Source organism: Arachis stenosperma, chromosome 5, assembly GCF_014773155.1.
Source record: "Arachis stenosperma cultivar V10309 chromosome 5, arast.V10309.gnm1.PFL2, whole genome shotgun sequence".
Lineage (NCBI taxonomy): Eukaryota > Viridiplantae > Streptophyta > Magnoliopsida > Fabales > Fabaceae > Arachis > Arachis stenosperma.
Genome location: NC_080381.1, coordinates 12813646 through 12841313, shown reverse-complemented (window position 1 = coordinate 12841313; position 27668 = coordinate 12813646). Strand labels below are relative to the sequence as shown.

Here is a 27668-nt window from a genome sequence, read left to right as displayed (position 1 = left end):
AAATATTTCCTCAAATATTTTAGAAAGATAATTAGATGCACAACTTAACCAAAAGCAGTTCATAAAAACTCGGAAGTAATCAAATGCTTGTTCATAATTCTCAAAATTTCATATTCAAACAAGCGTGTATAACATTTATAGCAAGTACAAAAAAGGAAGTTAAACTCTTTCAAGAAAAGAAACTCCAAAGTAAAAATTCGCTTACAATTTGGTAAACGAAATAAGTGGTGCGTTACAAACGAATCGGTTTCCACTAAACAAGGAAACTTTTCAAAACCTCATTTAAAATAGCGCATGCCAATTTTAAAACAATTTTGTCAAAAATCGAACAATGGTTTCAATCTCAATCAAGCAATAGAAGATAAATTCCATTTAGAACTTCTTCAAAGAGAATTCAAAACTTCTTTAAAAGGTTCAAAACAAGACGCCAAAAGTGTTCTTGAAATCGCCATCTCAGAAGGATGTTCAAGAAAATTAGGTTGTACTTTATGGAGTCAAGCCATACAAGAAAAGATCTTAAATCAAAGTAGTTAAAACAAGACCCACTAGGCATGAGATGTCAAACAAGCTTTCAATTGATTCAAAAGAATACAAAAATCATAGGAAAAGACAACCCAATCATTAGTAATTTCTCAAGGATAAATCTTTGACTAAAAACTCTTGTAAAGACAATGAGAGGATAAACGATGCACTAATTTTGAAACGAATTAAATTGACTCACAAGAATGAGATTCACAAAAGAGGAAAAACCAAAATCAGTGGTAATGTCCACAAGGTGTAAAAGATTAGTTAAAAACAAAGTCAAGTATATCATTCATGGAAATGAAAGATTTAATAGAGAATTTAGTCCGTTCATATTAAGAAAGCTATGAGTCCAACACTTTCAAAAGAGCAACAATGGCACAAACCATATAACATACTAAATCAACTCAATTCAAAATGAATTAAGTAAAGTTTATCAAACGAAACTCAACCGGGATAAAAGTGAAAAATCCTTTCTTTCAAAATTTGAAAAATACCATAACACATAATCAAATGAAGATGCGCCGTGGAACTATAGTAAAATTACTAGAAAGTCAAATTATAATTTTAAAGTAAATGCAGTTCCGTAAACCAGTAAAAGTACAGGCGAGGTATTAGAAATAAATAGTTGTCAAACTGTGTAAGAAATCTTCAAGTTTCATATATAGATAAGTATACATCTATTCAACAGCAATTTTCATAAAAGTCTCAAAACTAGCTGTAATCACTGTCAAATAAGAGGAAAAACCGAATCAACAATTTCTATAAGAATGGACTTGGAATCTCAGAGTTAAAAGGCACAGCGCATCAAGACAAGTTCAAAGCTATATCAAAGAATACATGAATCAAGAAGAACTCAAATAGAAGAAGATAGATACAACAAGGATCTCAAACAAGCATATGCACTTAGGATCAAACAAGAATGCATATGAATAAGGGAAAAGAGTAGAAATATCAAACTACTTTTCAAAAGGAGTAGCAAACAAGAATTTCAAGTTAGGACATGAAAGAACAGGTCGACTCGAACAAAATCCAAAACACACAACTGAATAGCCTCGAGAAATAGTTTCAACGTTCCCAGAACCCGCGATTCGCTTAACTCAAAACTCGGATACCATCTATGATAACCCATTAGTGCTCTCATATACATAATTCACTAGTATTAAGCCGGCCAAACTTAATACCAAGAATTATGCAATGCAAGACTAACATCGTTAATCAATAGACCGTCATGTGCATAAAGCTCTAATTCTCGTCATTCGACAAGACCTAATACATGACAAACGCTCAGAGCATGCAATTGAAGCATAGTCAGTCCATTCCTCAGGCTCGACAGGAAGAACTGCTCTGATACCATAATGTAACACCCCAACTACCAAAGCTCACGCTTCCGGCTGCGCAACTCTGATAGCTCGGGCATTACGACGACACTTATACTATTTAATACTAGAATATGAGCCTGTTTAAAACTTTAAATCGCAAATACCGTTCCCAAAAATACTTTCGTCACACAACGTACGTCCATACATACCATACAACTTACAATAAACTCATAAAGAGTACATCCATATATATATACATACATATATATAAATAATATTACAAACATTATCCAGTACAATTCCTATCCCTCTCACAGAATATATCAAGATAAAGGCGAGGGTACAAAAATAATAATCTAAAGCAATACAGAGCATCTCAATAACAAATAAATAAACTCTTCATAACTTCTGCGCCCAAATCCTGAAAGGGGAAAAATGTAGGGGTGAGAACATCATCCTCGAAAGGGTTCTCAGTAGAGGGTTTTTGGGAATTACTGTAATAGGATACATGAAGATAAACCGTACCAGTGATTAATAACCATCTTATGCCTCTTTTCAAAAACAACAGTTTACAATAAAAGTAAAGTCAGAAATCTTTTCTGAAAGAGGAACTGTTCAATTCTCAAAACATCAAAGCATTTCAAAAAGGTTTATCTATACTGAACCAAAATAACCTTTCATATCTTATTCCAAGCCAGAACCACAAAACCGAAATCAACCATCGGTCCATCTCATTCAACCACGGCCCTAGGCCCAATCAATCCAACCACAACCAGTCCACCACAATCCAACATAGTTCCAGAAGCAAACACAAGTAGGAAGATGCAAACACAAACAAACAGTTATTGCAAGTAGAACAATTAGCAGTTAATCACATAGGCAAACCAAGTACAATATGCATACCCAAACAATGTCACATAGATGCATATGATGCATGCCTGTCCCTAGTGGCTGATGATATCATCTGTCGGTTATAGAGCCAACCCGACAAGTCCTGGTAGCTAACCATTGGACTGTCCCTCTGTCGCGCATCTCCAACTCGAGTTATACTCATCATAATTTTGATCATAAACATGATCCATATCCATCACCCTCACTGGTGAATATTTCGGGGGCGAGCTCATCCGGGACTTTCACAGTGCCCGGCCACACTTACGACATAGGGTCAACAGAGTATCAAGTCTCAACCTGGAGCACGTGGTGGCTAGCCACTGCTACTACCCAGGGAAACCTTCATCTCCGATAGTGGAAGTGCAACATTCACATTTATCAATGATTCAGCATAAACATGCATTCAATCTCATCCATGGATCACCATCCATCTCAGCCATCCGGCTCACGGTTCATTCCAGAACCAGCCAATATTCATATCATACACAGCCATTCCGGCTCACGGTTCATTCCAGAACCAATCAATATGTATAAACATACACAGCCAATCCGGCTCTCAACAAAACAGCACTTCCACATTCACAATCATCAAATTCATGAAATCGGCGTTTAAGCCATAAATCATTTTCTCAATTCATTTTTCTTTGAAATCAAGTTTCAACTCTTTTCAGCCTTGGCTTTAAAGGATCTCATTTCTCAAATCATCTCAGGCTCATAAGCCAAATTTACTCAAAGTGAGTTCCCTTTTTAAAACAAAGCCACTCTCGGCATTCTCTTTCCAAAACTTCCAAAACCATGGCAAGTTAAGGATTTATTTCAAAGCATTCGAAATCACCCATCCAACAATGGGATTTTATAACAAAAGTTTCTTGGCAGAGTCCCAAGTCTTTAGGGAAGGTCAACCTATATCAATTCCTTAAAATTCATTGAAACTCTTAAAATCATAGATTTCTCGGTTCAAGTAAATAAACTGAATCTACTATAAAACCGGCATACAAAATCACAAGTTCCAACCCGGTCCAAAAATCAACTCATTTGAAACAGAACCGGTTCATTTGAATCAAAACACTTTCAGGTTTCTTTTTAGAACCCATTTTTCTAACTCTTCCAAAATGCCTCAAACTTGATTAATCAATCAAAAGTCTAGATTCCTTTGAAATCACTAAAAACCCCCTTTTGTATTGAAATCAACCTTAGAGCATCATTCTTTCCTTTAGTGATTCAAACGGTGCAAATAGTTCATTTCTAAATAAGCCGAACTCAACGCATAAAGTTCATTAAATAAGTTAAGCTTGAAACATAAAGATTCTCTTAATAAATCAAATAATACACTTTCTCAAATCCAACCCTTTTTAAATAACTTTTCAAATAAGGCTAGGATTTTGTAGAAATTTCGGCAACACCTCCCCTAAAACTTGGACTTTTGCCACCCGGTTCGGGTCCCAACTAAACCATTTCTCATTCCTTTTCAGCAGCTCAAAACCAGAAATCAATTTAAAGCAAGCTAAATCCAACAATCGCCTCAGTGGCGTATCTCAAAGATACCATTTCAAAATCAACTCAATATCAATCGATATAACTCATTTCCAAAGCTTTAAAGAAACGGTTCAATAACAAATCACTTGTCCAAAACCAAATCAATTAAAATGAACCAGGCTAAATTCAAAGGTACATTCGATTTTTCAAATCATCAAAATAATTTACTCAAATCAAATCAATCCTCAACGGATTAAACTCAAATTTCAAATCTTTAAAGAATCAACTTCAAACATTACATTTTACAAGCCGCACAACAATTCAGCCAAATCAACATCCATAATCATTCGAGTTAATCAAATAATACATAAGGCAGATACAATCACTAAATACACAATATCTCACATCAGTATCCATATGTAATAATTCCAATACATAAAACATAGTTTTTGGAAAGCGCCCCTACCTCGACAAATTGAAACTATACTCCAAACGCCTCTCCGAAATCCATTCACCTCGACTCAAAACCAACGGCAGTTCCTAAGCACAGCCCCACACATTTTCGCAGCAGCATAAACAGCTCTAATTACAACAAGCAACCTCAGTTACTATACTCTAAGAACATTAATACCGTAAAGGCTTTAATACAGTACGGGACACTAACGTAGGGCTTCCAAAACATACATACTTACTGAAATTTCAACACGAAGCAGCTGCAATTTCGAACCGGCCCAGCAGCAGCTCAGGCGGCGGCCAGAAGCTCCGGTGAATCAACTATAGAAAACCACGCAGCATTAACACCTTCTCGAAATCCAAATAGGCAAAAACCTCAATTAAAACCCTTACCTCAGTATCAAAACTCATGGAAATCACTAAACAGAGTAGCTCCATCACCGTGGCTGGTACCGCAGCGACCCAGGCAGCGGCACTAACTGAACAGCAATCCCGATGATGGCGGAGGCTCCGACAATGGCGAGAATCAAGAGCAGAGGCAGAACTGAGCAAGTCTCCCATTCAAACTTCCAAAAGATGCACCAGCCCCAACAACTCGATGGTGGTAGTGGCTGACTTCAATACTGGCGACGCTGGGCAGAACAGCGACGGCGACAAGGGCACGAACGGCGGCGCTGGATCACCGGCGATAGAACCCTAGTAGCAGTGACGGCCGGAGCGTTTTTCTTCCCCTGTGCATCCCTGAGCCACAGGTCTTCTTGCTCCTCCTTGGACGGCGATGCACAGCAGTGAGACCCGGCGGCAGCACAGGATGGCAGAATCGCGACTGGTCATGGAGAAAGGGCATGGCTTCGACGGCGGCTCTCCTTGTGTGCGGCAGAACGCGACGGCAATGAAGCCTCATCTCCCTCCCTCGCGTTACTCTCCTTCAGAGGCGTCTATGGCTCGCGCCCCAACGGTGACAGGCAGATCGACGAGAAGGCCTGGCGGCGTGGCACTAACGGCATGAGCTCGATGGCGAGGACACGGTGGCGCGGCGGCACGACGCGACTGCCCGGCATGAAACGTGGCCCTCTTCACTTCCGATTCTGATCTCCCTCTCCTTCGACGTTGGCGGCGAACGGCGAGCAGCTCGGCGGCGACGGCGAGGCCCACCGGTGCTGGCTCGCCTCTCCCTCTTCTCTTCTCCTGGCGCGACTCAGATTCCCTCTCCCTTTCCTGTTTCTGTTTTCCTTTTCCATTGCAGCATTGCTGCTGCTGGTTGTTGGGGGGGTTTTGGTGGCTGTAGGGCTAGAGGAAATGGGTAACCGGGTTGGGGTTTTTAGGGTTAGGGGTAGTTTAGGTAATTTCCCTTAAAATAAGGATAATATAGTAATTATAAATAAATTCTAATCCAACAAAAATTAATGTATAAAAATATTATTTGCTCATCAATTTTACAAATTATTTTCAATAAAAGGTCCAAATCAAATAACTAAAAATAATATAATTAAATCCTTTATTTTCCAAAGTAGCAGTATTAATATTTAAAATATTAATTATTTAATCCAAATCATATAAAATTTCTTATTATTTCATAACTAACAAATTTATAATTCAAATATAGAAAATAATCCAATAAATATAAAATTAGATAATAATCATAACTCATCTCAAATTCAATAAATCAAAACTTGTCTTAATTATCTTTAATAAGATAATTTCTGAAATTAAGACTATAAATAACTATATGATTTGAGACTTGATCATAATAAGACTTTTCAAAAGTTCTGGGTCTTACAACATTATTTTTATGTATAGTGTTTCTTAAAAAAAAATTCTGATCAAGTATTCAATTTAACTGTGCATACTACTCATTTTATTATTATTTGTCTTTGAAGAAAATGGCAAGGATATATAATGAAGATGTATGCCTTGCGGATAGTGCAAGTTCGCACACTATTCTCAAAAGTGATATATATTTTACCCATCTTGGGCCAAAAAAAGAATGTGTTAATACTATTATTGGCTCAAATAATGTGATTGAAGGTTCTGGAAGAGCTATAATTTTGTTTCCCGGAGGAACAAAATTTATAATAAATAATGCACTGTTGTCTACCAAGTCTCGAAGAAACTTGTTGAGTTTTAAAGATATTCGCCGAAATGGATATCATGTTGAGACATGGTGCGCGGAATTGTGATCACTACAACTTCGCACAACTAACCAGCAAGTGCACTGGGTCGTCCAAGTAATAAACCTTACGCGAGTAAGGGTCGATCCCACGGAGATTGTCGGCATGAAGCAAGCTATGGTCACCTTGTAAATCTTAGTCAGGCAGACTCAAATGGGTATAGTGATATACGAATAAAGCATAAAGATAAAGATAGAGGTACTTATGTAATTCATTGGTAGGAACTTCAGATAAGCGTATGAAGATGCCTTCCCTTCCGTCTCTCTGCTTTCCTACTGTCTTCATCCAATCCTTCTTACTCCTTTCCATGGCAAGCTTATGTAGGGTTTCACCGTTGTCAGTGGCTACCTCCCATCCTCTCAGTGAAAATGTTCCTATGCTCTGTCACAGCATATGGCTAATCAGCTGTCGGTTCTCGGTCAGGTCGGAATAGAATCCATTGATTCTTTTGCGTCTGTCACTAACGCCCCGCCTGTTAGGAGTTTGAAGCACGTCACAGTCATTCAATCATTGAATCCTACTCAGAATATCACAGACAAGGTTAGACCTTCCGGATTCTCTTGAATGCCGCCATCAGTTCTTGCCTATACCACGAAGACTCTGATCTCACGGAATGGCTGGCTCGTTTGTCAGGCGAGCACTCGGTTGTCAGGCGATCAACCATGCATCGTGTATCAGGAATCCAAGAGATAAACACTAGAGCCTTGGTTGCTTGTAGAACAAAAGTGGTTGTCAGTCACCTTGTTCATAAGTGAGAATGATGATGAGTGTCACGGATCATCACATTCATCAAGTTGAAGAACAAGTGATATCTTGGACAAAGAACAAGCGGAATTGAATAGAAGAACAATAGTAATTGCATTAATACTCGAGGTACAGCAGAGCTCCACACCTTAATCTATGGTGTGTAGAAACTCCACCGTTGAAAATACATAAGAACAAGGTCTAGGCATGGCCGAATGGCCAGCCTCCCAATGATCTAAGAACTAGATGTCCAAAGATGATCAAAGGATCTAAAATAATCCAAAGATGATAATACAATAGTAAAAGGTCCTACTTATAGAAAACTAGTAGCCTAGGGTGTACAGAGATGAGTAAATGACATAAAAATCCACTTCCGGGCCCACTTGGTGTGTGCTTGGGCTGAGCAAATGAAGCATTTTCGTGTAGAGACTCCTCTTGGAGTTAAACGCCAGCTTTGGTACCAGTTTGGGCGTTTAACTCCCATTTAGGTGCCAGTTCCGGCGTTTAACGCTGGAATTTCTGTAGGTGACTTTGAACGCCGGTTTGGGCCATCAAATCTTGGGCAAAGTATGGACTATCATATATTGCTGGAAAGCCCAGGATGTCTACTTTTCAACGCCGTTGAGAGCGCGCCAATTGGGCTTCTGTAGCTCCAGAAAATCCACTTCGAGTGCAGGGAGGTCAGAATCCAACAGCATCTGCAGTCCTTTTGAGTCTCTGGATCAGATTTTTGCTCAGATCCCTCAATTTCAGCCAGAAAATACCTGAAATCACAGAAAAACACACAAACTCATAGTAAAGTCCAGAAAAGTGAATTTTAACTAAAAACTAATAAAAATATACTAAAAACTAACTAAAAGATACTAAAAACATACTAAAAATAATGCCAAAAGGGTACAAATTATCCGCTCATCACAACACCAAACTTAAATTGTTGCTTGTCCTCAAGCAAATGAAAATCAAATAAGATAAAAAGAAGAGAATATACTATAGACTCCAAATTATCAATGAAACTTAGCTCTAAATTAGATGAGCGGGACTAGTAGCTTTTTGCCTCCGAACAGTTTTGGCATCTCACTTTATCCTTTGAAATTCAGAATGATTGGCATCTTTAGGAACTCAGAATCCAGATAGTGTTATTGATTCTCCTAGTTAGGTATGATGATTCTTGAACACAGCTACTTATTGAGTCTTGGCCGTGGCCCAAAGCACTCTGTCTTCCAGTATTACCACCGGATACATACATGCCACAGACACATAATTGGGTGAACCTTTTCAGATTGTGACTCAACTTTGCTAAAGTCCCCAATTAGAGGTGTCCAGGGTTCTTAAGCACACTCTTTTTGCCTTGGATCACAACTTTATTTCTTTCTTTTTCTTTCTTTTTCTCTTTCTCCTCTTTTTTTTCGTTTTTTTTTTTTTTTGTATTCACTGCTTTTTCTTGCTTCAAGAATCATTTTTATGATTTTTCAGATCCTCAGTAACATGTCTCCTTTTTCATCATTCTTTCAAGAGCCAACAATTTTAACATTCATGAACAACAAATTCAAAAGACATATGCACTGTTCAAGCATACATTCAGAAAACAAAAAGTATTGTCACCACATCAAACTAATTAAGCTAGTTTTAAAGATGAATTTGAAATCCTGTACTTCTTGTTCTTTTGTAATAAAAACAGTTTTCATTTAAGAAAGGTGATGGATTCATAGGACATTCATAACTTTAAGGCATAGACACTAAGACACTAATGATCATAAGACACAAACATGGATAAACATAAGCACTAAATTTTCGAAAAAAACAAGAAAAATAAAGAACAAGGAGATTAAAGAACGGGTCCACCTTAGTGATGGCGGCTTGTCCTTCCTCTTGAAGGTCTTATGGAGTGCTTGAGCTCCTCAATGTCTCTTCCTTGTCTTTGTTGCTCCTCTCTCATGATTCTTTGATCTTCTCTAATTTCATGGAGGAGGATGGAATGTTCTTGGTACTCCACCCTTAGTTGTCCCATGTTGGAACTCAATTCTCCTAGGGAGGTGTTTAGTTGCTCCCAATAGCCTTGTGGAGGAAAGTGCATCCCTTGAGGTATCTCAGGGATCTCATGATGAGTGGGGTCTCTTGTGTGCTCCATCCTTTTCTTGGTGATGGGCTTATCCTCATCAATGGGGATATCTCCCTCTATGTCAACTCCAACTGAATAACAGAGGTGACAAATGAGGTGAGGAAAGGCTAACCTTGCCAAGGTGGACGACTTGTCCGCCACCTTGTAGAGTTCTTGAGCTATGACCTCATGAACTTCCACTTCTTCTCCAATCATGATGCTATGAATCATGATGGCCCGGTCTAGAGTAACTTCGGACCGGTTGCTAGTGGGAATGATTGAGCGTTGGATAAACTCCAACCATCCTCTAGCCACGGGCTTGAGGTCATGCCTTCTCAATTGAACCGGCTTCCCTCTTGAATCTCTCTTCCATTGTGCGCCCTCTTCACATATGACTATGAGGACTTGGTCCAACCTTTGATCAAAGTTGACCCTTCTAGTGTAAGGATGTTCATCTCCTTGCATCATGGGCAAGTTGAATGCTAACCTTACATTTTCTGGACTAAAATCCAAGTATTTCCCCCGAACCATTGTAAGATAATTCTTTGGATCCGGGTTCACACTTTGATCATGGTTCTTGGTGATCCATGCATTGGCATAGAACTCTTGAACCATCAAGATTCCGACTTGTTGAATGGGGTTGGTAAGCACTTCACAACCTCTTCTTTGGATCTCATGCCGGATCTCCGAATATTCACCCTTTTTGAGTGAAAAGGGGACCTCGGGGATCACCTTCTTCAAGGCCACAACTTCATAGAAGTGGTCTTGATGCACCCTTGAGATGAATCTATCCATCTCCCATGACTCGGAGGTGGAAGCTTTTGCCTTTCCTTTCCTCTTTCTAGAGGTTTCTCCGGCCTTGGATGCCATAAATGGTTATGGAAAAACAAAAAGCAATGCTTTTACCACACCAAACTTAAAAGATTTGCTCGTCTTCGAGCAAAAGAAGAAAGAAGAGAGTAGAAGAAGAAGAAATGAGGAAGAAGGGAGTGGCTTATGTATTCGGCCAAAGAGGGGGAGAAGTGGTGTTTTAGGTTGTGTGAGAATGAAGGGGTGAAGAAGGGTTTATATAGGAGAGGGGGGAGATGGGGTTCGGCCATTATGGGTGGGTTTGGGAGGGAAAGTGGTTTGAATTTGAAGGGTGAGGTTGGTGGGGTTTTATGAAGGATGGATGTGAGTGGTGAAGAGAAAGATGGGATTTGATAGGTGAAGGGTTTTTGGGGAAGAGGAGTTGAGGTGATTGGTGAATGGGTGAAGAAGAGAGAGAGAGTGGTGGGGTTGGTGGGGGTCCTGTGGGGTCCACAGATCCTGTGGTGTCAAGGAAAAGTCATCCCTGCACCAAATGGCATTCAAAATCACGTTTTGAGCCATTTCTGGCGTTAAACGCCGGGCTGGTGCCCATTCCTGGCGTTTAATGCCAGGTTCTTGCCCTTTTCTAGCGTTTAACGCCAGTCTGGTGCCCCTTTCTGGCGTTAAACGCCCAGAATGGTGCCAGACTGGGCATTAAACGCCCAACTGCTACCCTCACTGGCGTTTAAACGCCAGTGGGTTCTTCCTCCAGGGTGTGCTGTTTTTCTTCCTGTTTTTCATTTTGTTTTTGCTTTTTCAATTGATTTTGTGACTTCTTATGATCATCAACCTACAAAAAACATAAAATAACAAAGAGAAATAGATAAAATATAACATTGGGTTGCCTCCCAACAAGCGCTTCTTTAATGTTAGTAGCTTGACAGATGGCTCTCATGGAGCCTCATATTTTCTCAGAGCAATGTTGGAACCTCCCAACACCAAACTTAGAGTTTGAATGTGGGGGTTCAACACCAAACTTAGAGTTTGGTTGTGGCTTCCCAACACCAAACTTAGAGTTTGACTGTGGGGGCTCTGTTTGACTCTGATTTGAGAGAAGCTCTTCATGCTTCCTCTCCATGGTGACAGAGGGATATCCTTGAGCCTTAAACACAAAGGATTCTTTATTCACTTGAATGATCAGTTCACCTCTGTCAACATCAATCACAGCCTTTGCTGTGGCTAGGAAGGGTCTGCCAAGGATGATGGATTCATCCATGCACTTCCCAGTCTCTAGGACTATGAAATCCGCAGGGATGTAATGGTTTTCAATTTTCACCAAAACATCCTCTACAAGTCCATGAGCTTGTTTTCTTGAGTTGTCTGCCATCTCTAATGAGATTCTTGCAGCTTGCACCTCAAAGATCCCTAGCTTCTTCATTACAGAGAGAGGCATGAGGTTTACACTTGACCCTAAGTCACACAGAGCCTTCTTGAAGGTCATGGTGCCTATGGTACAAGGTATTGAAAACTTCCCAGGATCTTGTCTCTTTTGAGGTAATTTCTGCCTAGATAAGTCCTCCAGTTCTTTGGTGAGCAAAGGAGGTTCATTCTCCCAAGTCTCATTTCCAAATAACTTGTCATTTAGCTTCATGATTGCTCCAAGGTATTTAGCAACTTGCTCTTCAGTGACATACTCATCCTCTTCAGAGGAAGAATACTCATCAGAGCTCATGAAAGGCAGAAGTAAGTCCAATGGAATCTCTATGGTCTCATTTTGAGCCTCAGATTCCCATGGTTCCTCATTGGGGAACTCACTGGAGGTCAGTGCACGCCCACTGAGGTCTTCCTCAGTGGCGTTCACTTCCTCTCCTCCCTCTCCAAATTCGGCCATGTTGATGGCCTTGCACTCTCCCTTTGGATTTTCTTCTGTGTTGCTCGGAAGAGTACTAGGAGGGAGTTCAGTAACTTTCTTGCTCAGCTGTCCCACTTGTGCCTCCAAATTCCTAATGGAGGACCTTGTTTCAGTCATGAAACTTTGAGTGGTTTTAATTAGATCAGAGACCATAGTTGCTAAGTCAGAGGGGTTCTGCTTAGAGTTCTCTGTCTGTTGCTGAGAAGATGATGGAAAAGGCTTGCCATTGCTAAACCTGTTTCTTCTACCATTATTGTTGTTGAAACCTTGTTGAGGTCTCTCTTGATTCCTCCATGAGAAATTTGGGTGATTTCTCCATGAAGAATTATAGGTGTTTCCATAGGGTTCTCCTAGGTAATTCACCTCTTCCATTGAGGGGTTCTCAGGATCATAGGCTTCTTCTTCAGATGAAGCATCCTTAGTACTGCTTGGTGCATTTTGCATTCCAGACAGACTTTGAGAGATCAAATTGACTTGTTGAGTCAATATCTTGTTCTAAGCCAGAATGGCATTCAGAGTATCAATCTCAAGAACTCCTTTCTTCTGATTAGTCCCATTGTTCACAGGATTCCTTTCAGAAGTGTACATGAATTGGTTATTTGCAACCATTTCAATCAGCTCTTGAGCTTCTGTAGGCGTCTTCTTCAAATGAAGAGATCCTCCAGCAGAGCTATCCAAAGACATCTTGGATAGTTCAGAGAGACCATCATAGAAAATACCTATGATGCTCCATTCAGAAAGCATGTCAGAAGGACATTTTCTGATCAATTGTTTGTATCTTTCCCAAGCTTCATAGAGGGATTCTCCATCCTTCTGTCTGAAGGTTTGGACTTCCACTCTAAGCTTACTCAATTTTTGAGGTGGAAAGAACTTTACCAAGAAGGCATTGACTAGCTTTTCCCATGAGTCCAGGCTTTCTTTAGGTTGTGAGTCCAACCATGTCCTAGCTCTGTCTCTTACAGCAAAAGGGAATAGCATAAGTCTGTAGACCTCAGGGTCTACCCCATTAGTCTTGACAGTGTCACAGATTTGCAAGAATTCAGCTAAAAACTGATGAGGATCTTCCAATGGAAGTCCATGAAACTTGCAATTCTGTTGCATTAGAGAAACTAATTGAGGCTTAAGCTCAAAGTTGTTTGCTCCAATGGCAGGGATAGAGATGCTTCTCCCATAAAAGTCGGGAGTAGGTGCAGTAAAGTCACCCAGCACCTTCCTTGCATTGTTTGCATTGTTGTTATTTTCGGCTGCCATGTCTTCTTCTTCTTTGAAGAATTCGGTTAGGTCCTCTATAGAGAATTGTGCCTTAGCTTCTCTTAGCTTTCGCTTCAAGGGCCTCTCAGGTTCAGGGTCAGCTTCAACAAGAATGCCTTTGTCTCTGCTCCTGCTCATATGAAAGAGAAGAGAACAAGAAAATGTGGAATCCTCTATGTCACAGTATAGAGATTCCTTGAGGTGTCAGAAGAACAGAAAAATAGAAGAAAGAGGTAGAAGAATTCGAACTTAATCAGAGAGAGTTCGAATTGTGCATTGAGAAGGAGTGGTACTCCATAAATAGAAGGATGTGGGAAGAGGGGAAGAGAATTTTCGAAAATTAAGTTAAAGAAATTGAAAACATTTTGAAAAACACTAATTAATTTTCGAAAATAAGAGTGGGAAAGAAATCAAGTGATTTTTGAAAAAGATTTTGAAATTAGAAGTCAAAAAGATTTGATTGAAAGCTATTTTGAAAAAGATGAGGTTAAAAAGATATGATTGATTTTAAAAATATGTGATTGAGAAGATATGATTTGAAAATAATTTTAAAAAAAAGATTTGATTTTAAAAATTAATAACTTGGCTATCAAGAAAAGATATGATTCAAACATTAAACCTTTCTCAACAGAAAAGGCAACATACTTGAAATGTTCAATCAAATCATTAATTGATAGCAAGTATCTTTGAAAAAGGAAAGAAATTGATTTTGAAAACATTTGATTGAAAAGACATGATTTGAAAAAGATTTGATTTTGAAAAACTTTGAAAACTTGAAAAAAATTGATTTGAAAACAAAATCCTCCCCCTTGTGCCATCCTGGCGTTAAACGCCCAGAATGGTATCCATTCTGGCGTTTAACGCCCAAAATGCTACCTTTTTGGGCGTTAAACGCCCAACCAGGTACCCTGGCTGGCGTTTAAACGCCAGTCTGTCCTTTTTCACTGGGCGTTTTGAACGCCCAGCTTTTTCTGTGTAATTCCTCTGCTGCATGTTCTGAACCTTTAGTTCTCTGTACTATTGACTTGAAAATAGAACCAAGATCAAATAAACAATACATGCAAGACACCAAACTTAAAATTAGACACTAGACTCAAACAAGAAACATAAAATATTTTTGGTTTTTATGATTTTTAAAGTTTTTTTTTGTGCTTTTTTCGAAAATTATATGAAAAGAAAATAAAAGTTTCAAAATTCTCAATTTGGATTCCAGGAATCATTGCAATGTTAGTCTAAGACTCCGGTCCAGGAATTAGACATGGCTTCACAGCCAGCCAAGCTTTCAAAGAAAGCTTCGGTCCAAAACACTAGACATGGCCAATGGCCAGCCAAGCCTTAGCAGATCATTGCTCCAATAGCAAGATTGATAGAAATCAACAAGCTCTTGTGATGATAGGTTGAAACCTCGGTCCAATAAGATTAGACATGGCTTTACAGCCAGCCAGACTTCAACAGATCATCATGAAACACTAGAATTCATTCTTAAGAACTCTGAAAAAAAAATACCTAATCTAAGCAACAAGATGAACCGTCAGTTGTCCATACACAAAACAATCCCCGGCAACGGCGCCAAAAACTTGGTGCGCGGAATTGTGATCACTACAACTTCGCACAACTAACCAGCAAGTGCACTGGGTCGTCCAAGTAATAAACCTTATGCGAGTAAGGGTCGATCCCACGGAGATTGTCGGCATGAAGCAAGCTATGGTCACCTTGTAAATCTTAGTCAGGCAGACTCAAATGGGTATAGTGATATACGAATAAAGCATAAAGATAAAGATAGAGGTACTTATGTAATTCATTGGTAGGAACTTCAGATAAGCGTATGAAGATGCCTTCCCTTCCGTCTCTCTGCTTTCCTACTGTCTTCATCCAATCCTTCTTACTCCTTTCCATGGCAAGCTTATGTAAGGTTTCACCGTTGTCAGTGGCTACCTCCCATCCTCTCAGTGAAAATGTTCCTATGCTCTGTCACAGCATATGGCTAATCAGCTGTCGGTTCTCGGTCAGGCCGGAATAGAATCCATTGATTCTTTTGCGTCTGTCACTAACGCCCCGCCTGCTAGGAGTTTGAAGCACGTCACAGTCATTCAATCATTGAATCCTACTCAGAATACCACAGACAAGGTTAGACCTTCCGGATTCTCTTGAATGCCGCCATCAGTTCTTGCCTATACCACGAAGACTCTGATCTCACGGAATGGCTGGCTCGTTTGTCAGGCGAGCACTCGGTTGTCAGGCGATCAACCATGCATCGTGTATCAGGAATCCAAGAGATATTCACTAGAGCCTTGGTTGCTTGTAGAACAAAAGTGGTTGTCAGTCACCTTGTTCATAAGTGAGAATGATGATGAGTGTCACGGATCATCACATTCATCAAGTTGAAGAACAAGTGATATCTTGGACAAAGAACAAGCGGAATTGAATAGAAGAACAATAGTAATTGCATTAATACTCGAGGTACAGCAGAGCTCCACACCTTAATCTATGGTGTGTAGAAACTCCACCGTTGAAAATACATAAGAACAAGGTCTAGGCATGGCCGAATGGCCAGCCTCCCAATGATCTAAGAACTAGATGTCCAAAGATGATCAAAGGATCTAAAATAATCCAAAGATGATAATACAATAGTAAAAGGTCCTACTTATAGAAAACTAGTAGCCTAGGGTGTACAGAGATGAGTAAATGACATAAAAATCCACTTCCGGGCCCACTTGGTGTGTGCTTGGGCTGAGCAAATGAAGCATTTTCGTGTAGAGACTCCTCTTGGAGTTAAACGCCAGCTTTGGTGCCAGTTTGGGCGTTTAACTCCCATTTAGGTGCCAGTTCCGGCGTTTAACGCTGGAATTTCTGTAGGTGACTTTGAACGCCGGTTTGGGCCATCAAATCTTGGGCAAAGTATGGACTATCATATATTGCTGGAAAGCCCATGATGTCTACTTTCCAACGCCGTTGAGAGCGCGCCAATTGGGCTTCTGTAGCTCCAGAAAATCCACTTCGAGTGCAGGGAGGTCAGAATCCAACAGCATCTGCAGTCCTTTTGAGTCTCTGGATCAGATTTTTGCTCAGATCCCTCAATTTCAGCCAGAAAATACCTGAAATCACAGAAAAACACACAAACTCATAGTAAAGTCCAGAAAAGTGAATTTTAACTAAAAACTAATAAAAATATACTAAAAACTAACTAAAAGATACTAAAAACATACTAAAAACAATGCCAAAAAGGGTACAAATTATCCGCTCATCAAGACACTGAATGAGGGAGATCATGAGTATTTATGTATCACAACACATGATTCAAATAAGAAAGTTATATTAGAAAAATTACCCTCACTTTCATCTGAGTTATATTATAACAAAATTAGTGCAATTGAATCACATGCCACTGTAAACCAGAAGTTTACTAGCCCAAATGAATTCATAACTTGGCATGATAGATCGGGTCATCCGGAAACAACCATGATGAGGAGAATTATTGAAAACTCTCATGGACATTCACTAAAGAACCAGAAGATTCTTAAACCTAGTGAATTTTGTTGTGCTGCATGTTCTCACGGGAAGTTAATTTTAAGGCCATCACCAGTAAAGATTGGATTTGAGTCCCTTGAATTCCTAGAAAGGATTCAAGGTGATATATGTGGACCTATTCATCCACCATGTGGATCTTTTAGATATTTTATGGTCCTAATAGACGCATCTTCGAGATGGTCACATGTGTGCTTATTGTCTTCTCGCAACCTGGCGTTTGCGAGATTACTGGCTTAAATTATTCGATTAAAAGCACAATTTCCAGAAAATCCAATCAAAGTAATTCGTCTTGATAATGCTGGTGAATTTACTTTCCAAGAATTTGATGCTTATTGTATGGCTAATGGAATAAGTATTGAACATCCAGTAGCTTATGTTCACACACAAAATGGGTTAGCAGAATCACTTATTAAACGTCTCCAATTAATTGCTAGACCCTTGCTTATGAGAACAAATCTCCCATCCTCGGTTTGGGGGCATGCTATTTTACATGCTGCAGCACTTATTTGTTTGAGGCCAACGAGTTACCATCAGTTCTCTCCTATGCAATTAGCTTTTGGCCAGCAGCTAAATGTTTTCCATTTAAGAATATTTGGGTGTGCGATATATGTTCCCATTACACCACCTAATCGCACTAAAATGGGACTCCAAAGAAAATTGGGGATATATGTTGGATATGATTCTCCCTCTATAGTGAAGTATCTTGAAATACAAACTGGAGATGTATTTAAAGCCCGGTTTGCGGATTGTCATTTTGATGAATCAAAATTTTCAACATTACGGGGAGAGAATAAGCCTCCTGAAAAGAAACTTAATTGGAATGCATCATCGTTGATGCATTTAGATCCTTGATTAGGGCAATGTGAACTGGAAGTTCAAAAGATTATACATTTGCAAAGAATAGCAAATGAATTGCCTGATGCATTTTCCAATACAAAGAGGATAACCAAATCTTATATACCAACGGAAAATGCCCCAAATCAAATTGATATCCCAGTAGGATAAGTAGCCACTGAAGCAAATTCACGCCAGAAGTGTGGCAGGCCTGTCGGTTGCAAAGACAAAAATTCTGGAAAGAGAAAAGAGGTAAATATTATTCCTGTTGAAAAAGACATAGTAAAGACACCTGCAGTTGTCTAACATTCTGATATAGTTTTAACGCCAGAAGACATTCAGGTACCTGAAAATTGTGAAAATGACGAGATCTCGATAAATTATGTCTTTACAGGAGAGAAATGGGACCAAAATAAGACAATTGTCAATGAAATATTTGCATATAATGTGGCATTAAATATCATGCATGAAAGTAAGGATCTTGATCCAAGATCAGTCGAAGAATGTCGACAAAGGAATGATTGACCAAAATGGTAAGAAGCCATGAAGGCTGAGTTAGACTCACTTGCAAAACGTGAAGTCTTTAGACCTGTAGTCCGTACACCAGAAGATGTAAAATCCGTTGGATACCGGTGGGTATTTGTGAGAAAACGAAATGAAAAAAATGAAGTTGTGCGTTACAAAGCCCGACTTGTGGCACAAGATTTTTCACAAAGGCCCGGTATAGATTATGACGAAACGTATTCCTTTGTAGTGGATGCGATAACATTGCGTTATTTGGTCAGTTTATCTGCATATCATAAACTGCATATGCATTTAATAGATGTGGTAAGAGCCTATTTATACGGTTCATTAAATCAGGATATCTATATGAAAGTCCCTGAAGGACTAAAGATATCTAAACCATCCAATGAATATTCGCAAGGGTTATACTTAGTCAAATTGCAAAGATCTTTATATGGTTTGAAACAATATGGACGAATGTGGTATAATCGTCTTACTGAGTATCTAGCCAAAAATGGATTCAAGAATGATGATATATGTCTATGTGTTTTCATAAAGAAATCTGCATCTGGATTTATTATAATTACTGTGTATGTTGATGATTTAAATATCATTGGGACTCCTGAAGAGATTCCAAAAATTATAAAAACTCTAAAAGAAGAGTTTGATATGAAAGATCTTGGAAGGACTAAATTTTGTCTCGACCTGTAGATCGAGCATATAAAAAATGGAATCTTTATTCATCAAACAATATACACAGAGAAGATCTTGAAGAGATTTTATATGGATAAGTCACATCCATTAAGTACTCCAATGATCGTAAGATCTTTGGATGTGAAAAAGGATCAATTTCGTCCTAAAGAAGAGAATGAAGATATCCTTGGTCCTGAAGTACCATATCTTAGTGCCATTGGAGTGCTAATGTATCTTGCTAATAATACGCGACCTGACATATCATTCGCGGTGAATTTACTAACAAGATATAGTTCCTCTCCAACCAGAAGACATTGGAGTGGAATCAAGCAAATCTTTCGATATCTTCATGAAACGGTTGATATAGGATTGTTTTATCCCTATGGATCCAAGTCACAATTAGTTGGCTATGCAGATACTGGATACTTGTCTAATCCACACAAAGGGAGATCTCAAACAAGATACCTGTTCACATATGGTGGTTCAGCTATATCATGGAGGTCCACGAAACAGATGATTGCAGCAACATCTTCTAATCATGCTGAAATACTTGCGATACATGAAGCTAGTCGCGAGTGTTTTTGGCTCAGGAGTCTGATCCAATATATTCTGTCATCATGTGGACTGATTGATCATAAGATAGCTCCAACTGTCCTGTTTGAAGATAATACAGCATGCATTGCTCAACTTAAGGGTGGATACATCAAAGGTGATAGGAAAAAACATATTTCTCCCAAATTCTTCTTCACTCATGATCTTCAAAATAAAGGGACAATTGATGTCCTACAGATCCGCTCAAGTGACAATCTGGCAGATTTTTTTACAAAATCACTCCCAAAATTCTCCTTTGAAAGATTGGTACATGACATTGGGATGCGCCGATTTTGAAACATTAAATGATGTCGACAAAAAGGGGAGACTGTACTCTTTTTCTCTTGGTCAGGTTTTTTTTCCATTGAATTTTTCTTGACAAGGTTTTTAATGAGGCAGTTCCCATCACAAAGGATTTTGTACTCTTTTTTCTTCACTAGAGTTTTTTTCCACTGAGTTTTTCTTTAGTAAGATTTTAATGAGGCATAATGCTAAATAGGCATCCAAGGGGGAGTGTTGTGATAAGAATTGGACGTGGATGCCCATTCCTATGTAGAGCTTACTTTTTCAAGGAAGAATAATCTTAAATGTATGTTGAAGTTAGACTCCCCCATACATGTATAAATAGAGGTCTATTGCCTCTGAAAAAAACACAAGCAAACAATAATAATCTTTCTTTCTATGGAGCAATATTTCTCTCTCTCCCTTTTATACTCTTCTCTCTCTTTACATACAATACTACTTATATTAGTAATATATAAGTTATTTTTATTATATCAAAATAATTATATTAGTGAACATTAATACAAAAATTTTATATTTATATTTTTCTATCTTATATTTATATCTTCCTTATTTATTTATTTCACAACACTATTTTTTTTTATTAAATTATAGATGGTATCTAATATAAACATTGGGTTGACCAGCCATTGATGCCATGACCAATTGACCATTAAGTCTTTAAATGGGTACTAATCATCATAATAAGTATAGCCTACTGTTAAAAAATAAATATAATAATTGTGCATTCAAAATCAAGTTATAACTTGAATAGTCTAGTTTTAGACATGAAAAGATCATTAAAACTCTGGATCGAGTTTGAGAATTCGAATCCAAGTAGCTCCTGCAGTAGTAGTAGATATGTAGAGTTTAGCCACAAACCAATATGTGTACACATACAGAGGAGGCTTTCTATTTGAATTAGATGTAACCAGTGAATCAATGTCATCACTACATCCATACAATACATAAAGATGTCCACTTGCCTCAAACTCTGCCTCTCTTTTTCATCATCTTCTCTTAGATGGAAAATAAACTAAAAAAAAAAAAAGTAGAAAATTAATAATCCTAGATGATTGATCAGCAAATTTTATTTTATAAATACATACAATAAGTAGCAGCAGCAAGCAAGTTGATTACAACAATTTACAAACTAGAGCCTCTTCTAAGCCTTCTTGTCCTTCTCTGTGTACCAGCAGCAGCTACAGTTTTCTTTTGCTTGCAAGCAACCTTGCGCTTCTTAGATTGCTTAGTAGCAGGTTCAGCTTTGTTATCCGGATCATCATTCTCGCAAACATCACCTTCCATCTTCTTCCGCTTGAGGAGCTTCACGAATCCTTGGAGGGCCACGTCGGCGTCTTCGCTCTTCATCAGCTCCTCTGCCACATGAGCAGGGGTGATCTGAGTGTCCTCGATCAGCCCTTCGATCTCCGGAAAGAGGTGGTGGTGGTGGTCGGAGGAGATGTCCAGGTAGTTGGAGGCAAGGATCTTGAAGGCTTGGAAGGAGCAGTAGGACATGTGAATGTGCATGTCCATTCTTCCGGGTCTGAGAAGAGCAGGGTCTAGCCTTTCCTTGTGGTTCGTCGTGAATATGATGATTCTCTCGTCCCCGCAGCTTGACCATAGCCCATCTATGAAGTTCAGCAATCCGGACAATGTTAACTGCACCAATATAATCATATAATCATCTCACTCTTTCACCAATCATATATACTTTTGCTTTCTACAATTCATATAACTTTGCTCACCACCATTCATCATCCTATAATAAGACTTCTAACTATATATTTAGTTTAGCATCTGTAATTTTATTTATGTAATATCTATAATTGTATATTTATTATTATTCTAATAAAAATATAAAATAAAAAAATTTTAAGTAATATTTTAAAGTATCTTTTCGATATTAAAAATTGGTTTCAGTTTTTGATGAATTATATTTATATCCTGACCGTCAGAAGTTTGAATTTTGATGAGGTATGAATCATGCTATTTATTATTCCAAAACCAATGTTGACCACTTAATCTTTGAACTAACAAGAAAAAAAAAAGAAAAAGAAAAGGAGATTGGGTTTATGCTATCTTTGGCTAATAATGTTTTAAGAGATGTATGTACATCAGATCTCATGGTGATGTGTCTGTCACTTGTCTCTACAATAGTCTTGTCTTCATCTTTGAATAATCGTGTTGGTTTCTCATGGAAACCAATATAAAATATTACGAGATCAGCAGAAAATCTTGTACCAAGAAGGAATAAAGCAAAATTTTCTGGAACATAATGAATAGAAGCTTTACACGAGGATCGTCCTATTCCTATGGTGACCTGCCACGTACCATCCCCTAACATTATAATAATAATTATAATAACGACCTTTGAACAGCATTATATATGCTCATACTCTGCTTAAAATACAGAAAGCAACAAAACAAGACGACAAGAACAATGAACGGTCCAAACAAAATGCGTGAACCGATGGTGAAAGCATGCTTTTTTGGGCTCGCCCATTGCTGGACGATGACACGGTAAATACTTTTTGTCGTTTTTTTTTTAAATTTATTTACACTTACAACTATTAAACTACTACCAAAACCAAATGTATCAACCAATTGTGATATATATGCATCATCTAGTCCTGTGTCCCACTTACCATTTAAGGGTTGCTTTTAAATGCAATATAATATTTCCACTTGCAAGAGTAGCTAGGTATAGGAGAAGGAAGGGGGAAAAAATATAAAAAGTGTTTTGTCTCAAATGAGAACATGGTCTTAAAAGAAAATGTAAAGCATTGAACGTGTCGAGTTCTAAAACCACAAGGGACGAGCAATAATATTGCATCTTGCATCCCTCAATCAGAAACCACGTGATTGGGTTTGTGATTTCGAAAACAAACGATTTTAAGCCAAGAACCTACTACCCCCTATCGCTTTTGCTATCATGCATCAGCATAAAATAAGTCACTATACCAAACAAATGAGATCGTGACCTAAAAGCAATCAAAGGTACTTTGCATTCTAAATCAATATAATGAAAGCTACTTTGCATTTTGCAAATCGCTAGTATGTTAAACATGTGTTTGATAAATCCTTTCTCTTTACTGCCTTTCCCTTTTTTTCGTAACTTTTAAACATAATGTGAAAATACAATTCTCTAGACCAGATATATATAATGCACACACATCATGGCATGCATGATATGCAACTCACTCAGCAGAAAATGACATAGAAGACTATATTATTATTCTCTTCGGGTTCAAGTAATCTTTATTCTGAACAAAATAGAAAATTTAAAAAGTAATATTATGCTTAACAACCGAATAATTTGATTAATATAATGTATATATTATTTAAGTAGACATTACTAAAGGAGAACGTTAGATGACAACACTTTAACTGAAAAAAAAGTTAGTGCTAACTTAAATATAAAACAAATTAAAAAAATTGGTCACCCTAATATTTCTTATTTTAAAAATAGAAGTGATGTATTGAAAAAACCAAATAATGATTATCCTATACTTATTTTTTCATTATTACTATTAGATTGGGTGCGTGGGATATAAAATCTCAGAACTCGAAGTGAAATTCAATAATTAAAAATAAAAAATACTTTTGTTTTTAATGTTTAAAATAAATTTTAAAATTATTCATAACATTTAAATTATTTTATTTAAATTATTAATATTAAGAACATTTTAAAATGTTAAAAATTTAAATATGGAACTTAACATTAAAGATAACTTTAGAAGTATTTCCAAACTAGAGAAAAATTATACTTTACTGAATAGCTAATATTGATGATATGTATGAGTGGGGCCAGATGTTTGAAAGATAACAGCGACTCAGTGAAGAAAGCATGTCCCCATCCAGAATAGTTATGATAGGTATGCAAGTATGCATAGGATTGGATAGGATTACTGACCTGTACATCGGTTTGTTTACGTCCATGATGATGGTGATGATCGACATGGCGACGCTCGGGAAGATCGACGCTGCAATCAATGTCTTCGATTACAAGAATGGACCTATTGGCAGTTGCCAGCAGCAGCTTTCTGAGATCGGAATCCCTGACTATGTTAGCAAGCTGCAAGTCATAGATATCAAACTTGAGGTAATTAGCCATGGCAGCAATCAAGCTTGATTTTCCAGTCCCCGGAGGTCCATAGAGCAAGTAGCCACGCTTCCACGCCCTCCCGACTCTCTTGTAAAACTCCCTCCTTTTCACGAACCTGTTGAGGTCCTCCATGATGGCTTCCTTCTGCTCCGAGTCCATAGCCAGCGTCTCGAAAGTGGAAGGGTGCTCCAGATTGATGGAATCCCACTTCACACCACCGTAACAGTAAGAAGTGTTGAGAGTATGCATCTTCAGAACCCTCTCGTCGTCCTTCATCTCCTTCGCCTTGTCGAGAACGAAAGGCAGATAAGACTCCAACACCATTTGCTTGTGCTTCTTGTGGAAGCTCAGCTCGAAGTAGCGCTTCTCCGACCTCACCGATACGTTGCTACTAATACTGGTGTTCTCGCTGGGGGCATTCTTGTCGGACTCGGCGCAGATGAACCTCCAGCGGAGGGACACGCCGTCGTACAGATCCAGCAGCTTCTCCCCCTTTTCGAGGCGGATGGTGAGCTTCTTCTCCTTGGGGCTCTTGCAGATTTTGAGCCTCTCGTTGTCGGGGCTCACTCTGGTGGACAAGTAGGCCTCGGCTGCATCGTACACGTGGTTGCGTGCTATGCCGTTGGATTCCTCGATCACCAGGGTCAGCGACTGGGATCTCGGCTTCACTAAGTAGTGGAAGGCATTCAGGATGTAGCCTCTGATTGGCTGCGGAATGAGCTCGTTCGCCATTGATCGCAGCAGCATCATGGATGCTGCCATCGATGCATATGCGGAGAACATTGATGACGCTGATGGCATCTCTCTTTGGGAAAACATGCTTATCCTTCTGATTCTCTAAGACGAGGGACTCTCTTCACTTCACTCTCTTGCTCCATCAATATATATCTCACTAATTTTAGACCTTACATCGTTTATTAATATTTATATTCATTTTTTAATACTTTTAATAAAAAATAAGAAATTGGTTAGTATTAATTTAAATATAAAAGAATATTGAACATCCTATGTTTTCAATTTATCTCAAGACATCTGCCGGTATTTGTTGATGAATCATCAGCCACAAGTTGGATGAATTGCGTAGGTGAGTGGAATCCTACTGGTGATTACTGTGTGCCAGTGTGCCTTCTTTTTACTTTTTGCTAGTCCTTCTCTTTTATCTGCTTTTGGACCTCCTTTTCATTTTCTTATTTGGTTATTGGGAAAATGAAAATCTATACAAATTGAATTCTTCATTTTTTATTTTTTATAATAGTAATAAAAGTTGTCATAAACTTGTAATAAGATTCACTTACAAGAAAGCAATGACTCATCACTTCATTCCATATGGAGGTCAAGCTAGTCATTATATAAAGCGAGACAATTTAATTTATTTTTTTATTTTAATTTACATTTTACTAACATAATTAAGAAAGATATATGCAGGAATAGTTTTATATACATAATTTTTAGTTAATATACGAATCAAAGCGAAGATAAAACAATTCTATGCGATTTTCAAAAGGTTTTGAAAGATTACGGATTTGTAGGTTCATTGAACAAGCTCATTTCCATTTCCATCGTAGCTTTATATTGGAAAATTAGTACGAGTACCGTAAATATATAAGTCTAACAAGGCTACTATAAAACACATAGTTGTCATCAATTCTCTCTCCAAGTCTTCCCCACATGGAATGTGAAAGCGACCAACTCCACTATATTTACAAACTTCATCAACACGGACATGTAGAATAGAAAAAAACTAATCCTCGTGCATATGTAAGTTGGAAGTGTTAAAAATGTAAAGAGAAATTTATTATTTTTACCATCAATTAATCATTAATATTTAAAAATATAAAATAAAATATATTATTTAATTATAAAATTAAAATAATTAGACTAAAAAATTTAATTAATAATTAACTGATAACAAAAAATAATAAATTTTAATAATCTCATAATATTTTTTAAAAATAAATTTGACAGGTAAAAGTAATAATAAAGTAAATTTGAATTTAAAACTCCATAAATTTAATTATGTTTCTATAATAATATAATTGTTAGTAGAAAAAATATATTTTTTTCAATAAGAGGGTGCTTTAATTGCCAATGATTTCGATTACAAAAAGCAGTATTTCGACTATAGAAATAGAGACGGGTAAATTGAAGTCGAAAAAAGATAGTATAAAGAGCGTCAAAGTTGATAGGTAATTATTGCCTTTCCTTAAGCGTCAAAGTTTGCTATTCGACCTTCAAGACTGAGTGGAGAACATTGGTGCGAAATTTGAGGAAGTGTGGAACTTGAAGACCAAGGAAGACGTGTGTGTCAGAACTTAGAGGTTAAGATTCTTCATTGTGTGTGTCAGAACTTAGAGGTTAAGATTCTTCATGCTCAAGGCAAGGTCATACGTGAGAAAAAAGAGGAAGTAAGATAGTGGATAACATGCTTCATGGCAAATCTATCTCCATGGTCTATAAATAGAAAAAACTCAAAAGAATTTTGTGACTTCAGTCAAGAATATTAGATCATCACATAAACTCATAAAATTCTCAGTCTCTGCGACGCAACAAACGAAAATGGAGTGCAAGTGCATGTGAGTGTTGGAAGTCAATTTTTAACTTGTTTTCTTTTGTTTATTTAATTCATTTTTGTTTTATTTTCTTTGAAGTTTGTAATTTTTTTCTTTTGATCAATATTTTACATTCCCATTGTCCTCTTTATTTAATTATTTATTTTTTTGTTGTTTTCCATAATTCTGCCACTAGTAATGTCGACAAAAAATTGCTTTGATACCATAATTAAGTAATTTCTGAGTCAAGCTCGCTCCTTTTTTTTAGAAGAGTCGTATCCGCTCTCCGATACTTGAGATCTTGATACAAACTCGTTTGATGCTACCTATCGAAGTTGACAAAAAACGAGTGAAACAAATTCGCACACTCGGTGGGATCCTGGGTTATATTTGTGTCAAGCTGTGTATGCAATTATGCAGTAGTAAGTTAATCATGACGGATAGAGCTTCAACTTCGGCAGATACGTCGAATAATGATAGTGAAAATTTCACTAGAGGCCTTGAAATAGAGGTAGTCCCTTCGACCAGTCTTTCGAGCCAACGGTCGACAAAAGGTATTCCAACGACCATACCCGTCACATGGCCTCAATACGAATTACCTCCAAATTACTCACTACCTCTAGAGAATCCTAATGTCGTATGTACTGGACGTATTAACACTATAAGAAATAACCTTTTGTATAATCCAACACCTCCTTCAGGATATCCTTCAGTAGATACACACAATTAATATTACTCTTACATGGCAAACTATAATACCTATCAACCCTTAATAAAAAACCCTTCATATCTCAAAATTTCTTTTACTTACTTATAGTTTTCTTAGACATTATCTGTGTAGGAGAGAAGACCAAATTCGAGAGAGGTTGATCGACAAATGTACAATGGAAAGAAAAGTACTTTGATCACTAGGTATGAAAATCAGGAGTTGATAAAAAATAACTACTGAT

The 27668-nt window shown here is 37.9% G+C and overlaps 1 protein-coding gene and 1 non-coding gene across 2 annotated transcripts; one reads left to right on the top strand and one right to left on the bottom strand.

Annotated features, from left to right (window-relative positions):
• Positions 1-13116: 13116 nt before the first annotated feature.
• On the top strand, positions 13117-13224 carry LOC130984799 (small nucleolar RNA R71). Its single transcript, XR_009088708.1, has one exon. It is a non-coding gene; the product is annotated as a small nucleolar RNA R71 (small nucleolar RNA).
• A 7726-nt stretch (positions 13225-20950) lies between these two features.
• LOC130978974 (AAA-ATPase At5g17760-like) lies at positions 20951-25082 on the bottom strand. Its single transcript, XM_057902308.1, has 2 exons — positions 23978-25082; positions 20951-21723 (listed from the first exon to the last, which is right to left on the bottom strand). The coding sequence occupies exons 1-2, from the start codon at positions 24986-24988 to the stop codon at positions 21208-21210; spliced, it is 1527 nt and encodes a 508-aa protein (XP_057758291.1). The 5' UTR covers positions 24989-25082; the 3' UTR covers positions 20951-21207.
• Positions 25083-27668: the final 2586 nt, after the last annotated feature.